The sequence below is a fragment of the Leptonychotes weddellii genome, chromosome 11, assembly GCF_054177405.1.
Source record: "Leptonychotes weddellii isolate Sample4059 chromosome 11, ASM5417740v2, whole genome shotgun sequence".
In the NCBI taxonomy this organism is placed as follows: domain Eukaryota; kingdom Metazoa; phylum Chordata; class Mammalia; order Carnivora; family Phocidae; genus Leptonychotes; species Leptonychotes weddellii.
The window spans coordinates 62,328,921-62,346,534 of record NC_138379.1 but is presented as its reverse complement, the minus strand read 5'-3'; the positions used below and the strand labels follow the sequence as shown (position 1 = coordinate 62,346,534).

General features: G+C 49.1%; 1 protein-coding gene across 1 annotated transcript in view; it reads right to left on the bottom strand.

Moving 5' to 3' along the window:
• The window catches only part of FAT3 (FAT atypical cadherin 3), a 503,865-nt gene that overhangs the window by 48,377 nt on the left and 437,874 nt on the right, over positions 1-17,614 (bottom strand). The window contains exons 13-18 of the mRNA XM_081799014.1: positions 12,911-13,300; positions 10,103-10,317; positions 9,422-9,559; positions 8,312-8,455; positions 5,259-5,456; positions 1,290-2,088 (exon numbers count right to left, since the gene is read on the bottom strand). Of these exons, the coding sequence (XP_081655140.1) occupies positions 1,290-2,088; positions 5,259-5,456; positions 8,312-8,455; positions 9,422-9,559; positions 10,103-10,317; positions 12,911-13,300 (1,884 nt within the window). The remainder of the gene's footprint in view (positions 1-1,289; positions 2,089-5,258; positions 5,457-8,311; positions 8,456-9,421; positions 9,560-10,102; positions 10,318-12,910; positions 13,301-17,614) is intronic.

Here is a 17,614-nt window from a genome sequence, read left to right as displayed (position 1 = left end):
CTTGTTGGCCTGCCTCTGGCCTGGCCCCAGCTAATCCGTTCCCTTCTGCAGCCAGCACACACTCTTTGTGAAAGACAGAGCTGATTCTGTCACTTCTTCACTTCACATCAGCCCACCACGGCTCCTCCTGCCTTGGGACAATTTCTACGATTTTCATCCTGGTTAATGGCCCTTGTGTGAACCCTGGGCCTGCTCACAGGTCTCATCTGTTATCATGCACCTGCCCCCCCCCTTTCAGTGACAGAAATCTCTGCCACTCCCCTGGTGTGGGCTTCTCTCCTACTCTGGACCTTCCTCATACAAGCTGCCCTCTGGCCTGGAATGTTCTTCCTCCCCTACCTGTTCCCATGCGTCTGATTCCTACTTATCCTTTATCCCAACCCGTCAGGAGACCTTCCGTCTTGATGGGTCCTCCTGCGGGATTTTGTACTTCCCCTAGCAATACTTAATGCATGGGCTCCTGCTAGCCTGCTGGTCTGTGCTGCTCAGTGAGCTGTACGCTCCACGGGAAGAGGGGCTCACCTTGTCTTGCTTACCCCTGGCCCGGCATCTCTTATGGTAGCTTGGCCCATCCTGGGTGGTCAGTAAACATTTTGCTGAATGAGCGAATGAACGAATGCATGCTTATCAGGAACGGCGGCCTGGTCTACTCAGATCATGGGCGGCGTGAGGGAACTCCAAACCAGACTCACCGTTACAGGGTCCCAGGACCCACCACGACCTGAGCCGAAGGCAGACATTTAACGACTGAGCCACCCAGGTGCCCCACAAAGCTGTTTAAGTATAAACCCTGCAGGATTATAAGCTGAGCATTCTGACTCCAGCTCAGTTTGTTTTCTTATCTTATAGCTAGTCTTGGGGCAAGATTCGCGCCACAGCCCCTGCAGTCTACCCATCTACCCTCAGAAAACCATAAATTGAAGTGGATTAAGCAGAAGGAAAGGATGCAGTACAGGAAGAAAGGATTCTGAAATTCCAAAAAGCATTTTTTAATCATGTTTCTTCCAAATTATTTTTATTTGCCATACACATCACTGGAAACATACTTTGTATATCTCTTCACCTTCCCTATTGCTAATGTAGCTATATGTCTTTTTCTTTGGAATGACTGGTAACCATGAAAAGTGACAAAACAATGTGTCAGCTCCTGTCTGTCTGGAGAACTTCTGAGTGATTATTCATTCCTATAGAAACTGGTTTTTGAGTGGTCCAAACGCAGTATATTTTGAACCCCCAGCAGTGGGGATTCACATTCCTCTTTGGGTTGTGCCTAATAAACGCAGACTCACCGTTACAGGTGCAGCGCACGTTCCTGTAGAAACGCGGGCACACGAAGCTGATGCGCGCTGTGCTGTAGGTCAGGAGTGCATGGGAATCCAGGGACAAGCCCTGCTCGCAGTGCTGCTCCTGACAGTCCAGCCCCGAGCAGTTTTTCTCCAGGATGGCTGAGATGCGCATGACGTTCTCCAGATGTCTCCTGGCATTGGACAGCTTCTGGATCAGGTAGGCTGGCTTGTAGAACTCACTGCTGTGCATTTCCACGGCAAACAGCATGTCCAGCTGGTTGGTCCCCGCCACGGGCTGGACGCTGATGATGCGCAGGGTGTCCTGCTTCTGGGTGAGCACAGCGTTGCGCAGGGTGCGCCGGAAGCCATGCATGTGCAGCCCCACGAAGTCCTCAGGGGACACGTTCTCAAAGCGGATGGTGACGGTGTTCTGCAGCATCTCATGCACCAGCTGCTCCACGTGCACGACCACATCGATGGGCACCTGGAAGCGGCCATCGCTCACGGACACGTTCAGCACGTACTTGCCGCTGTCCAGGCCTCCCAGGGCGATGATCTTCCCGTCATGACTGTTCACTTTGAACAAGCTTTTCTGCTCCGATTTCAGGGCAAACGTGAGCACGTCATACATGTCTTGATCTGTGGCATGGATCTTCCCAATGACCCCCCCGGGAAAATCGTCCTCCATGGTGACAATGTAAATCTCCAGGGGGATGGCCGTGGGCTTGTGGATACTTTCCTCGATGACCCGCACGTGGATGTAGGAGTGAGAGACCTGCTGGGGTTTGCCCGAGTCTTTTGCCTAAACAACCAAGAGGGAGAAAAGCAAGGAACTCAGAAAAAGCAGAATCATTTAAAAACCAACAAAACTCAGAGAGGAGACGTTTATTCCTTTACCCGCGTTTGCTTCTTCCTCCATCCCCTGCTCCTGTTCGGCGAAATGCCGAAGATGTGCAATGCAGGCAGAGGAGTGATTTATCACCTGTGGTCCCCACGTGTACACTCGGTTATGGATGATAAAATGTGTCCGCACAATCTAGCCGTTGGGGGTGAACAGGAAGGGGGACAGAGGGTGCTGTGAGATCTGATATGCCTGCAACACGCTGGCCTGGTTTTCTTCTTGAACAGAAGCCACCGGGGAACGTCATGCATAAAGTGGCGTTCTCATTCGGAGGAGTAATCTTTGCCCTCTTTGCATTCTTTCCTTTGGATTGGGCCAGGGAACACCTTTCTGTACATTCAAGAAATACCATGAGCTGTGAATTATACAATATGAAGGTTTAGAATTAAAAAAATGGCAGGCAGAAAAGGGAAAAATAGATAGCCTGAGAAAAACTTTGTCTTCCTTCTATATATAAGAATTGATAGGGGCACCTCGGTGGCTCAGTCGGTTAAGCGTCTGCCTTCCGCTCAGGTCATGATCCCAGGGTCCTGGGATCAAGCCCTGTGTCAGGTTCCCTGCTCAAGAGGGGGCCTGCTTCTCCCTCTCCCTCTGCCCTTCCTCCCTGCTCATGTGTTCATTCTCTCGCTCTGCTCTCTCTCTCAAATAAATAAATAAAATCTTAAAAAAAAAAAAAAAAAGAATTGATAGAAGAACCACCCTGACAGCAGATGTTTGCTGAACACCTGCCATGGGCCACATGGTGGTAGGACGTGCCGTAGAGCTTCCGAGATGGGCAGATTCAGATTCCCACGGACTGGGTCCCCAGGGGAGGTATCTGAGAATGGAGGGCCGAGGTGGACTCTGCAGGTCAGATGGGGGCGGAGGAGATATGTCCTCATAGGTGGAAGCCAGTGTAAAAGCAGGGACCTGGGCATCACAGACCTGAGTTTGAATCTCAACTCTGGCCTCGAGGAAGTGACTAAACATTTCGGAACTTCGATTTTTGTACCTTTCATCTGCGTATACGAGTAGTACCTCCTTCACAGGATTCTGGTATTGTGGGGATTAAAAGACACGGTGATGGCAAAGTGCTTGGCACAGGTCTGACCCCGGAAGTACTTAGTACATCAGAGTTAATGTGATCAACTATGGGAGGCAGAGATGCTGACAGGGAAAAGCCATGTAGGAGGAGGGAAGTTTAGCAAATGAGGTTGACCTTGAAGTCAAACTGTGGAGGGCCTTGAAGGACAGTGATGAGTGTGGACTTCATAGGCCAGAGGTTGCTCACTCAAACATCAGAGAGCAGAGAGGTGACAGAAAGGTGTGAAGCTGCTGGGTGTGAGGTGACAGATTAGTGGGCCTGTGGACTGAGTGGGACTGGAGAACCATGTCTGCCGAAGGACTCCAAGATTCAAAATCGGAGAGTATGGGCCTGGAGTTCAGCCTGCAGACCCCAAGTTTTCAGGCACTGGGGAGCCACAGAGGCTTTAGCTCAGGGCAGGAGTTGGCACATCTATTCTGTAAAGGGCTAGATAAGAAATCGTTTTAGGCTTTGGGGTTATATGATCTCTATCAACTAATCAACTATGTTTCCAGTGTGGAAGCAGCCAGAGCATATGTAAACAAATGGGTAAGGCTACATTCCAGTAAAATTTCATGTATAAAAACAGGCTGAGGCCAAGATGTGGTCCTGGGGCTGTAGCTGATCGACCCCTGGTTTAGGGGACTGACATAACCAAAGTGGAAAGATTAACCTGGGAGGGGCGGAGGGATGTATCAGAAAAGAATGAGGCTGAGGCCAGAGGAGTCACCTAGGGGGCTCCTGCAACAGTGAGCGTACGGGGCGGTACAGGATAAAGTGGGGAAAGCACAAAGGAAATGTAACTGATGCACGCGGGGACCTTATGAAGGCAGAAACTCAGCACTTGGTGGTAGTTTAACTTTAGGGACGAGGACGAGAAAGCTCTCTGTGGTGTTCCCAAAGTCTGAGATGCAGAATCTACTCTCTACCCCACGGGCCACACGGTGGTAGGCCATGCCATAGAGCTTCCGAGATGGGCAGATTCCCATGGACTGGGTCCCCAGGGGAGGTGTCTGAGGATGGAGGGATGAGGGGGCAGGCAAGGAACCATACTAGCTTCTGTGGGAAAGCACTAAACATCTCTCCTTGCTCTTTGTACCTATACTGTGATATAAAATTATTTACATAGTATTGTTGGAGGAGTGGGAGGCAACTGGAGCGTTCACTGACATGCTCAGAGCAAAAAGTCATTAATCTGGAAGGTTTCTTGGAGCAGAGTAAGCCATAACTTACCCAAAGAAGTAATGAACCCAGTGAAATGCTACCCAAATATAAATAATTATTATTGTTATTATTTCTACCATTAATAATGACTTGGGTTGCCCTCCGTGGCAACTGTGAGTAAAAAAAAGTCACTTGGTTTCACAGATGGGAACCAAATCTTGGTACGGGCAAAATTAATTCCTGGGGACTCACTTCTTACTCCTAGCCACACTCTTCCCACAGCTGCCACTTTTGCCTCTTTGTCCTATTTCATTTTACACAGGCCACTGCTCTTGGGGAAGCTGAGATGTTGGGAGGCCATGGCCATCCGAGGGCTTGGCCCCCTCCTCCCTCCCTGGGTCAACTCACCAAACTAAGGTCTCTTCAGAAGCAGAGCCCACGATACGCCTCAATCACATTAGGACAAAGATCGGTAGCTCTGATAGGTAGAGAAATGTGGCAACTTCTATTCGGTATAGCGCAGCAAGCCTTGACCACTGAGCTGTCTCTGAGGGTCAGGTAGAAGCCCAGGAATTCGGAGAATGCAGATTTCGGCCCAGCGAGTGTCTGCCTGACACTCTACGGGAATGTCCCTTCTGAACAATGACGCTTCCTTCCTTCCTGTTCAATTTCACACAAAGAGGCCGCTTTTATTGGTGTGAAATTGAAATTGAGATTAAAAGGGGAACATGCCTGCACAGTAATGAATTATGTTGACTCGCTCACCAAAGAAAACCCATCCAACGGGCGCAGAAACCAGCACAAGGGAAAGGTGGCCTGACGCGGCCAGAGGACGGGGCCGTACCTGGACACACAGCACGTACTCCGGGGACTCCGTGTGCCTGAAGACCACGGCGGACCGCAGGATCCCATGCAGGTCCAAGACGAACTCCTCCTCTTCGTTTCCCGACAAAATTGAGAAGGAGAAAGGAGGCCCATTGTGGAAGGAGTCTCTGTCTGTCACCACCAGCTGCAAGATGCTGGTGCCTACTGGCTTGTTTTCCTGCATGCAAGAGGATATTAAAACGGAAGATAAAATCACACCTCTCTTCACATTGAAAAAAACCCCATCATTACGGCTAGAAAACAGGGCATTCAGCAGAAGGGGTTCCCTGTGGTATTATCTTGTCTTCTGACAGTACGGTGGCGTCCACAGGCGTCATGCTCTGCGTCCTTGGCGGCCTCCCCACAACCGCCCCGTGAGACCGTGAGCTGCAGGTGAGCACAGGAGGGCCTCCCAGGCGGCGCCGGCTCCACCTTGTCCTTCACAGGATGGAAAGGCCCTGAGTTCACCTAAATGGCTCTCACCAGCCTTTTGTGAGTAGGTCGGAAACCCTCTCTGGCCAAGAAAACATCACCCTTTCGGGATGGGAAGGCACTTCGTCACACCCCTCACACCACGACCACACTGAGGCCCAACGCTGTGACACAGTGTCACAACATGGAACTTTCTGGGGTGAAGGTGGGGAGACATCCTGGCAACTTCCCAGGAAGTACACAAAGGCATATGCCAGGTGGAAAATGGGCCTTTACACCTCACCCCTCAGAACACAGTTTTGCCGTGTTTCTGGAGGAAAGGGAAAGGGGGTGGACTGTTTCCCAAACTGAGAATGGAGAGAATGAAAATCCTTAAAGTCATCAGAATTTTTGGAAACCCTGATGTTATCATTCAAGCATTATTTTGCAGAACCTCTCTGCCTTTTCCCCAAAATAGCAACACAAAGGTTCTTTGTCACTCCTCCTTGGGTCGAAGGTTCTCCTCACTCTGATAACGCCAAATTAAATTTCTCTGTAGCTCAGGCAAATTGGTTTTCTTGCCCCCCTCTGTTTAGACTTCAGCAAGACCACAGCTTGGGCCTGAAGTCAGTTTCATTAGTCAGGCCTGCTGATGACATCGATTCAGCATTAAATAAGTTACGGTCACAGAGATGGAGACCACGATACAGTGCGTGTGGACGGGAGGCACGCACGGGGCAGGCACACTCAAGTTCTAAGCGCCGAATTCGTCTTATGAAAACCATGTGTTGGAATAAGGAAATCATCCTGGGTTGGAAAAAGGGAGGAACGCTCCTTGAAGGAGAAAGAGAAAAGGACCTCAAAGACCTGTGATTTTGCTCCTTCTCTCAACTGGCCTTTTGGTCATCAAGGACCAGACACCGTTTCCCCCTGCTGTCAGCCACAGCACCCCTCAGCCCAGCGCAGATTTACTATTTCACGGTGACCACACACTCAGCACCACACAAAATAGAAGATTTATTGATTTGCTTGCTCACTTTATAAAGGCCATTTCCTGCACTGGAGAGAGAGAGAGGGAGAGAGAGAATGTGTGCCCCAGGGGTCAGCATCCGAGAAGGAAGCGAGAGAGAGAGACAGCGTAGACAGGCCCCGGCGCTGATATGAGCCACGGTCACTGCTCATGGCTGCAATTGTTTCTTTCACTGCTGACTTCCTGTGGTGCATGTGAAACAGTCTGTCAAGCTGATCGATGTGTGTCATAAACCTGAATGTTGAGTAGGCAAAGCCCATTTTGTTTTGGGGCGAGCGTGCAGAGGCTGGGCAAGGCGGACAGTGCCACCGTGGGAGGCGGACCAGGAGGACAGCGATCTTAGAGAAAGGAAAATGCAGGAAGGGGCAGACCCCGGGGCGGGGGCGGGGGTTGGGGGGTGGGTGGAAGCTTGGTGGAAGCCAGAGAGGGAGAAGAAGGCAGGACTGCTGGAAAGAGCATCAGAGAGGAGAAGAAGACCGAAATACCACTGGGGAAGGAATCCGATTTCGCTAAGTGGGAGGCGAGAAGCAGAGGGGCTGCCTGCTCTCGGAGCATGCCTCCTCTCTCGGCCTGACTCCTGGACACCTCAGCGGTGGAGGCGGGGAGCCGGCTGTGGACGGCCAGACTCAGAGTCCTGATGTTATTCCAAAGAAGTCCCTCAAGCCCTGGCTCACTCTCATCTCTCCTTCTACCCACAAAGCCTGCAGACCCCGTGGGAGGCGATTCTGAGGCCAAACCGGATCAGGCAAGAGCTGGTGCTCGGGACTCTCTGAGGCCCCTCACAACACATGTATCAATCCCTGTTGCCTCTAGCTCTTCCATGCCCACAGCATTCCTGGACTGGATTCCCTGACCTTCCCGGAGTTGGGAAGAAGAGGTAGCTCCCCCACTAGCACCGAGCTCATGAAACATCTTTTGAATAAAAAATGGATGGGAAGAAAAAAAAAAAAAAAAAATGGATGGGAAGAAGAGTCATGCCCCACCGAGAGCTGACTACCAGCCATAAGCTACTCCATCCTGCAGGTGGATTTAAAGTGCTAAACAAATTGCTTCTGGAAGATTGATTTTAATGCGTAACAGCCCTTTCCTGATGCCCAATCTGTCTTGGACAGAGGAGACGATTTGGAGCAATCCCCCCCCACTGATGCTGGGACAGCACGGAGTGGCAGAAAGGCAGCCTGCCGCTGGGGTAAAAAGAGGGCGGTTTCTGCAGAAGACTGACCTGAGTTCAAATCCTCACTCTGCCACTTACCAGCTGCAGGATCGTGGGTGAGCTACTGAACCCCTCAGGCCCTTGGCTCCCTCACTGTAAAGTGGGGGCTGCCTCACCCTCCCACTTCACTGGGCTGTGGTGGGGACAGGCGGTGCATGCAAAGTGCCCGGCGCTTGAAAGAACCCCACTGGCAACAGTGCTCATCAGTGGTTATCAGTCAGCTGCTGCTGTGGAAGAGTCAGGCTCTTGTCATCCCAGCCTCATGACAGGATGAGTTGACAGGAAAAAAAAAAAAAAATGAAAAAGTGATGAGTAAACCACAGCAGAGGAAGAAGGCTGAGTGCGTAAGGCCCAGTGCTGGCGGGCGAGTTTTGCTCACCTGGATCACAGCGGTATAGTTAGCAGGCGTAAAGACTGGGCTGTTGTCGTTCACGTCCGAAATGTCAATGTTGACAGTGGCCGTCGACGACATCGCAGGAATGCCGCTGTCTACTGCCTGGACCAGCAGGGAGTATCCAGACACCTGCCAAAGTACAGACGGCTGACAGTAACGAAGGGCAGCCTTTCCCTGCCGCTGCCCACACTCAGAGGTGCTGAAGCTTGGCTGTGCTCTGCTGAAGATCAGCCACCTTCACTCTTGGTTCTCTAGATTGGGGTTTCCCAACCTCGGCACCCCTGACATGTGGGCCTGAGGTAATTCTTGGCTGCCGGGGCTGACTTGTGCCCTGTAGGATGTTTGGCGGCACACCTGGTCTCTACCCACTAGAAGCCAATGTCATTTTCTGCCCATTTGGGACAACCAAAACTGTCCCCAAACATTGCCAAGGGTCCCCTGGAGGGGCAAAACCACCCCTGGTTAGCACCACAGCTCTCGGCCTTTGTTCAAACACAGCAGCTGTCGCCCTGACCTTATTTCTCTGTTCTGATCCTTCGGGAGGTACGGGGATATACCACCTGGGGAGGTGTTTCTGCTTTTCAGCACCACTACTGTGACATTTTTTCCCATATTGAATTTCACTCTGAAGACATATATTTTTAGTCAAAACACACAATGTTTAGAAACTTAGTTTAACCTTGGCAGAGGAGGAGTTTTCTGGATCATTCTTTCTGACCTAAATACCTTCAAATGATCCTTTTGTATCTGCACATCTAGGCCTAAAGCTGCCAATGAGACCAGGACCACAGGATGCCAGTGCTGAAGGTACTTTCCTGCCTCCTCGCTTTAGGAAGGACTGAAATTCAAAGCATCCAGAAAGACACATCTTTGCTCTTTCTTTAAAACACCCATAAATAAGAAACTGCCAGTATCTATTGGCAGAAAATTCTTTCTAAGGCTTAACCCAAATATGTCATGCTGTATTTCAGCCCATCCTATTTACTATCGTTATTTGGAATGGAGAATCTTCCTACTTTTACTCAGGGAGCCTGTGCTCAATTCCAGTGAAGGGACTGGTGTCGACAGCAGGGGAACTGGCCCAAACTAGCTTACCCGTTCCCGGTCTAACTTCTTCTTAACCTTTACAAGTCCTAGGACAGGCTCCACAGCAAATTCATTGTCCCGATCTCCATTCACAATGGAAAAACGAATCTGTCCATTGGGCTGGCTATCTGCATCTTCTGCTACTAGCTTCATGGGACACAAGCAAAAAAAAAAGAGACAGACATGACATAAGAGACAGAGAAAAGGTTTATTCTTAGGGTCCCAGGTCTTACAAATGGGCATAGCTGTCCTACTCTCTGTGCGTGCGTGCATGCATGTGTCTGTCTGTGTGTGTGTGTGTGTGTGTGTGTGTGTGCATGTGCAGAGGGTGGGTGGGGCGGATTTATTTTATCCTTAGCCACCTAGTAACTTATTATCTAAGGTCAGAAACTGGTGAGAGCTATCATTAGAAATGTATTCCATGGTCTGTTTTGTTTTCTTGAAAAACATACACTCCAAGGAAGAAAGTAATTATTGGTCACTTACACCTTGCAATAAATGAATTTATCAGACGCTTCCAATGTACAAAAGAAGGAACAGTTGAAAGATTGGTGACTGACTAGCGTTCTTGGGGACAAAAAGACCCTGAAAAGAGAAAGTGTGACGAGAATCCAGGATAGATTTTGCTCACTTTTTCACTCTATTTAGGATTATGAGTCCCAGACATCTGGACCTCCCACTGGCACCTACCAAGATGACAGAGTCTCCGACCAAGGCATCTTCACTGATGACAGCACTGTAGACGTCCTGGCTGAACCTGGGCGGGTTGTCGTTCACATCGGTGAGGTTGATGCTGACGGTAGTCACGGCACTGAGAGTGGGTGTGCCCCCATCTTTGGCTTCCACCACCAGGAAAAACTTTTTGCATAATTCATAGTCCAGGACCTCAGAGACAGAAATACCCCCTTTGAAGAAAAATGGGAAGTTTTAGATTTGATTAGGAAAAAAAAACACTGGTCAGCAGTTCCATAATCATGGAAATATTTATAACATCATCTCCAGCCAAGAATTGTAGATATTTAGGAATCTGTTTATTTAATGCCCCGCAGAAAGCATCTCAGAGTCTGATTAATGCTGTCAGTTAAAACACAGCAACACTGGAGAAATAAAGTCTTTGCCTGTTTTCTACAACAGTTTCTGGATTTCTCTCAAGCAACCCGAAACTCTCTGGCATCATTCGCCCATATGCTGCTAGGGAGAAGGGACAGAAACAAGCTTCCATGATAAGTGTCTCCCGATGATCCCTTAATTGGACCCAGGCAGACAGAGAATGAGCTAAGATGTGGGGATGTGATTGCATGACCCCACCTCCCCGTCGGCAAGTCAATACCTGCAGACTTCGCTGATTTCAATTAACCACTTACGTGCCTTGCCAAGTTATAATGTGCTTATCTAAAACTATTACAGCACAAAGAGGGCAAAGAGCTCAGACAGCTGAAGGTACAGTGACCTAATGAAAAGGAAATACCTGGGATTAGTGGTCAAATAGAACGTATGAGTTGAGTGTCCCTGACTACAGGACGTGGTGTCCATGTCACAGCGCGATTTAAGTTAAGCAAGTAGAAGAGTTGAAAGCCCCTGGCTGGGTGCCACCCCTAGGAGGGGCTCTGTGAGTGCTTCTCCCTCCCACTCGATCCCTTTCTGGCGAGGTGACCCAATCCTGCACCCTGCAATTGGAAGCTGGTCATCGTCCTGCCTGCAGTGCAGTTCTCAAGGGCATTCACCTCTCTCCCCACTGGAAAACAATCATTAGGACCAAGGTCAGTATGTCACATCCATTCCCATCTCCAACAGGCACCTTCCCTAGCTGCTAAAGCTGCCCTTCTATTTAAGGTGAGAAACTGAAGTCATACCTATGACCATAGCCTCTTTCTCCCCATAATTAAGTTTTCTTAGCAATTACCACCCTTAGTGTTTTGTTTTGTATTCCAGTCTTGTTATCCAGTGCCAAATTTAAACAGCACTTAACCATTTCCCCATGGTGTTCATATACAATGGCCGTAACTAGACAGACCAAGTCTAACATGTATTTAAATGAGGGAAACCCCATACATTTTAATTCGAAGTAACGACCTTAATAAATGGAGTTACTGCTGGGAGAAGCTGCTAATGCAATTCTTCCATCAATATTTCCACCTTCCTAAACCTAAGGGCGGGGACTGTATCTCCTTCCCTTTTTTGCACATCCCCCCACCCAGAGAGCAATGCTCTTACGAAGTGAGAGTGTGTATTCCAGAATCAGGAAGATCTGGGCTCAAATCCTGGATCCCCCACTGACTCTCAGTGGGCACTGGAGAACTTACTTAATGAAGCTCTGTTTTTCTTGTATGGAAAAGGAGAGAAATAACTAACAATTTAATAGGAATCTGGCATATTCACCATGTCAAGTAAATGTTGCTAATTATGATAGTTTCCTGTTCATGTTAACTGAACTGTCCAAAGGAGAATGCACCTCCTTTTGCCACCTTGCTCAACAAGTGCATTTTCCTTGTGTGATGAGGGAATTATGTCCAACGGACAGGAAGTGGGAGAGACTTATCTTTCTTATCTGAAAAATGGGCCTGCCTTTGACTATGACTATTTATAGGGGAATAGGTAAACGAAGGAGAATATCCATGAAAGTGCTTTGAACACATTAATACAAACACTATAAATACATAGTGGAAAGGTATATTTACTCTTCAAAGAATATCCAAATCTGTTTCTTGAATTACTATCTTTATTTTATCACCATCTTTATGACCCAAAGTGCCCCCGATAGTTAACTCCCTAATGAAAAGAAAGCCCTAGGGTTCTCTTTCTGTTCTCTTGATTTCTTTCTAGACGTGTTTTCCCTAGGTGATGCCAAACGGTCCCTGAGTTTTGCAGAGGGCGTGGTGAGACACGGCAGTGTTCTGATGGGGAGTAGTGGACGGGACCCAAACACAGTGCCAGTTCTAGCCGACCGGGGTGCTGAGCTGACGAGGCCTATGTGTCACCATGCACACCACTTCTCAGTGTCTGCTTTGGTAGGTGACCAGAGAGTGGCAGCCTGAGCGTGGACAGGGACAGGTGCATGCTAATGTCTAGGAGCACTTCCACATACATAAACACATGATCCAGATAAAACAACACAAAATGAAACCAAGCAAAAATGGAAAAGACAGGGAAAGAAAGAGACCCTTATGCTCGGTATGCAAATACTACTTCCTGTCCCCATCTATGAGCCACCTTGCTGCTCCCGAGCCTTCCTCCGAGACATCCTGGAGCCCACCCGGAGGTCAAGTGTTTGCTGAGTGAGCCCACAGCTAGGGGCTTTAACACCTGGCAGGGAGGCATCCACAGAAGCAGGTGCCAGAAGGGCCCCTCGGGTCAGCACGCAGGCCCAGCCATAAGATGTGCTTCCGGTGGGAGGGAGGGAGGAGGAGGAAAAAGAGCCCACCCAGAGGGCAGTTAGATGGTTAAGAGAAGCAGGATATACTGAAGCCGTGAGTTCTAAGTGGGTTGCCGTGTACGCACCTGTCTTTGGGTTGATTCTAAATCGCCCTTGTTCATTCCCAGACCGGATGAGATACGTAATCTCAGCGTTCGTGCCGATATCTTTGCTGGTGGCAAAAACAGTGAGCACTTGGGTGCCCGGGGAGGTGTCCTCAGGCACGGTCACCAGGTAGTCCCTCCTCTCGAACACAGGGGGGTTGTCGTTAATGTCCAGGACGGTGATGGTGACCGTGGCAAGAGAGGACAGAGCCTGACCGGGGCTCTGGTCAGTGGCCTGGACGCTGATGTTGTAGGAGGGCCGCTGTTCTCGGTCCAGTGGCTGCTCCAGGCTGATGATGCCCGATGAGCTGTCGATGGAGAAGAACCCGTCGGCAGAGTCAGCCAGGGAGTACACCACCTTCCTGTTGATGCCTGTGGGAGATGCGAGAAGGTGAGCGACGAGAGCATACTAGAATAGTACGGCTCTGCTGACTTAGGGGGCCGCACACAGAAGACCAGTGGTGACAGAAACCAACAGCTTTGCTCCTACAAAAGTTTAAAAAATGTACAACTAAATTAAATGGGAAGGAAATGTGAAATATTGGCAAGAAATATCATAAACAGTTGGGTATTCTTCACATATTAAAGAACCCCACACATCTTTTAAGAAAAACTCTAAGATGCTGATAGATATGTGGGTAAAGATGTGCCACAGAAAAAGAAATACATATTAATCCATTCCTTCAACAAATGTGTATCTGGAATCGATGAGGCAGTATTCTAGGTGCTAGAGATTTTAGCAATGGCCAAGAGTCAAAACTTCTTGAGGAAATTATTACACTTAGTGGGAGTAAATAAGACATTAACAAACAATAAAGAGTCAGTAAAATAAATGGCATGTTAGGGGGTAAAAAGGAAGAAAAATAAAGCCATAAGGGGCGGGGAATGGGAGTACTGGGGTGGGGGGGAGAGAGAGTGTGGGAGGTGGAGGGAAGGGTGGTAACTTTAAATAAGGTGGTCAGGGAAGGCCTTGACATTTGCATAAAAACCCAAAGGAGGGGAGGGAGTGAACAACGCAGATATCTGCGGGGAGAACAGGGCCGGCAGAAGGACCCACAAGGGCAGAGGTGGAAGCCCCTCTGGTGTGTTGGAGGGCACCGTCAAGAGGGCCCGCGTGACCACAGTCAGGAAGAAAGAAGTGGAAGATGGTCTCCGGCTGACAGCAGACTGGGGAGCAGACCGAGTGGGGTTGTGGTGCTGAGGTGGGAAGGCAGCCGAGGGCTCTGGGGCGGGCAGTCAGGACACGGGACTCGGATTTGAGCAGGATCACTCAGGCTGCTGGTTGCGAAGAGCCGGACGAGCCGCGGGCGCGGAAGCCGAGACAGCTGGTGGACTCCCTCGGGAGTGCAGGCATGGGACAGTGGCGGCTTGCTCAGGCGCTGGCCTCTGAAGCCGTGAGACGTGGTCGGTGCCGGCCTGTTCTGAACACGGACGTGGTGAGAAAAGACTGTTTGCTGATGGTGGGGCTGGCAGGACACCAGGTGTGAGAGAAAGAGAGGATCCCGGGATGACTCAGGTTTGGGCCTGAGCGGCTGAAAAGAGGGAGCTGCGATCAGGTGGGATACAGGAGGACGAGGATGACAGGCCAGGAGCCCCATTTTGGACAGATTAAATTCCAGATGGGCATTTTCACATGTGAGTGGAGGTTCACGGAGGGAGCTAGCGCAGGAGGCTGGAGATCAGAGGAGAAGTCCACACTGAGCTATGAATGTGAGGGCGGCCGGCGCTCAGGTGCCTCGCAGCGCTGAGAGAATGGGAAAGGCCGTAAGGGAATGTACAGAGAAAAAGGAAATCCAGTGGCCAGTGAGCCTGGAGCACTCCATCGAAAAGAAGGGAGAAGATCTGCTCAGAAGGTGACCTCTAGCTCTGTGATTTAAAAAAAATGCACTTACTTACCAAAAGACCATTTTACCTTGATATACAAAAAAGCTAAAACATATCAGCCAGGAAATGTCTACCAACAACCAACAAATTAGTGAATGATGATCAGATGGACTTCTGGTTCTGGAGATCAATTTAACTCTTTTCATCAGAGTATCTTAGCACTTCAATATGGTTTATGCACCCCAAATTCAGCAGGTGTTAAGATTTATAAGAGGCAAAAGGTAACAACTTTGTAGGCTGAAAAAGCATTATTTTGATCCTAAATGCTCTTAATGAAGACAGCCATGAATCAAGGGTCTTTAGCTAGGACCACCATGTGAAAATGCCTCTTGGGAATCATGGACTCCTAGAATGTAAACTCTTAGAGGGGAGGGCCTCAGTCTGTGTTGTTTTCCACTATAACACCTCACTATGGGGTCAGGCATTTGGCAGTAATAAGAGTTAAACACTTTATTCCCCCAATGTGTAATTTCCCTTAAGCCAAAATTCCCAGCAAACCAATAAAATCATGTATCTGGAGGGAATGGCATAAATTGTATTATGTGGCTTTAACCAAAAGGTCAACACTGAGAGCTTGTTCTTGGTTCCATTCCAGAGAGTCCATTTTTCCAAAGTGTCTTCATTTACTTTTATTTCTCTTTCAAAACAACTACCCTGTGATATATAAACATCAACTTCTGATTTTATTGGTGTGGGGATTAAAAACAAGGCTTTCCTCTTCCCTTGCTGCCCCTTGACATAAGGCCCAGAGGAGAGGTTTCAGGGATGCTTTCTGGCTCTTTGCAGGGTGGCTCCAAGATTAAATTATTCAACAATTCCGGGGGTGAATAGACATAGGGTTGCATGAACCCTGGCTGGGTGTCCGAGCTGGTTGTGTTGCCCCAGAAGCTGCCTTGCCTGCTTAGCTGCTCTCAGGACACCTCTCAAAGTCACAAACACAGGTTTATGGAAACACATCGGCGACTGACATAAATGCACCACACAGGTTTTCAAATCCCACAAATTGCCTGCGGATTTGACCTCCACGCCCAGCGTCTGGAACACCAACCACTCTCACCAACGATAAGATGGGGCAGGAAATTCCTGCAGGGTCTCTCATCTGAGCCTCTGCTGACAACTACAAGACCCACTTCGCTGAGGCGGAAACCCAGGACGGACGGATTTGCCCGCTGCCACTAGCATTTTCAGGCAAGCACGAGGGACAAAGTCCTGGGCTCCCCAGGCAAAGCCCCTTCAGGATTTCCAGAGATGTGCTCCCGGACGTGCTGCTTCTTCAGAACCGGAGATCATTTAGGATTTGTAACTCACTGTTCTGACGGCGGTGGCGCTTGGGACGAGCCGAGGGAGGGGAGGAAGGGGTTGGAGCCGCACAATGTTGCTCTTTGTGGCAGCAATGCCTGAAGGGAAGGTGCCTCTCAGGCTGCCTTGTGTCTCCTTCACTGGGACAGACAGCTGGAATCTAATTAAAACTATCACCTATGTTCCCGGTCTGCCACTTTCTCTTCCAGCCCTATTCGGAGGCACCGGGCTTTGCTCCCATCTCCAGGCAGGAGATGCTGTGTTCTCTGAGCTTCCTGCTCAGCTGGCTAGCCCTGTGGTTGGAGCACTGCGTTTACAAGGCTGACATTAATCAGCCACACAAAGACCACGGCTCCCCTCTGGGCAGAGTCTGTTAATTTAAATTCGGTGATAGGGTTTTTCTGCTTTACCACAGCAGAAAACCATCCCCTCCCCTGCCCCACCGCCCCTGCCACCAAGTTGCTGACCCAAACTCCCCCCCACTTCCCATACATTTTGCTTCTGACAGTATATTGGGCATTCACACCAGGAGGAACCGGGAGATTTATTGTTTCCTTCTCCTTTCTGTTACCAATCAGGCTGATATGGAAGCGAGACCAGAAAAGGGGGAGGGGGAAAAAAAAAACAAAAAACCTCAAACCAACAAACCTGCTAAATGGCATCACTTATGATTTGGTAGCTCTCAAGAAAAGAGCAGAATATATTTTTGGAATATATTAAAATTCCCATTTAGACCCAGTTAGAACGGATTTCAATGATTTCTAGAAATAAAGTCCGACGGGTAAATGTCAGTTTGGAGGCAGAACTTCTGGCGTAGCACTTGGATCTTCGCTGTGTTACCAGGTGATGGGTGCTATCTTCGTTAAATGAATGCAGGTCATGTCACTAAAGAGGTAACTTTCTACCCAAGGGTGTATGATAAATACCATCCTTCAAATCACCATCCCTTTGCTACATTCCCCAGCAGAAAAGATGAACCCGAGTAGAAAACTTGCTTGCTAATTGGTCTAATGCTCTTACTGCATGTCACCATGTGTTATATTAAGGTATAACATTAATCTATCATTTTGTGTCCGTGTTTTCAAGTTTGTAATTCTCTCCTCCAATTTGAGCCTAATTTAATGAGGACAGAGCTACTTAGCTTCTCAAAATGCTGAAATGACAGGCTACCAAGAGAAGTATGACTTTCATTGCAAGTGAAGTTTCTGTGTGTTAACTGTGGCAAATGCAGCAGGCAGGTCTTCAGAGGATAAAAATCAAGGAAAAAGGGAATGATTAAAATCCTGATTTGCTCAAAGTAAGTAAGTAATAGGTAGTGGCATTTTGTGGGGTGGGGTTGGAGGGAAGAAATAACACATAAAAATTCCCAGTCTGAGGGATGCCTGGGTGGCTCAGTCGGTTAAGCGTCTGCCTTCGGCTCAGGTCATGATCCCAGGATCCTGGGATCGAGTCCCGCATTGGGCTCCCTGCTCTGCGGGGAGCCTGCTTCTCCCTCTGCCTCTG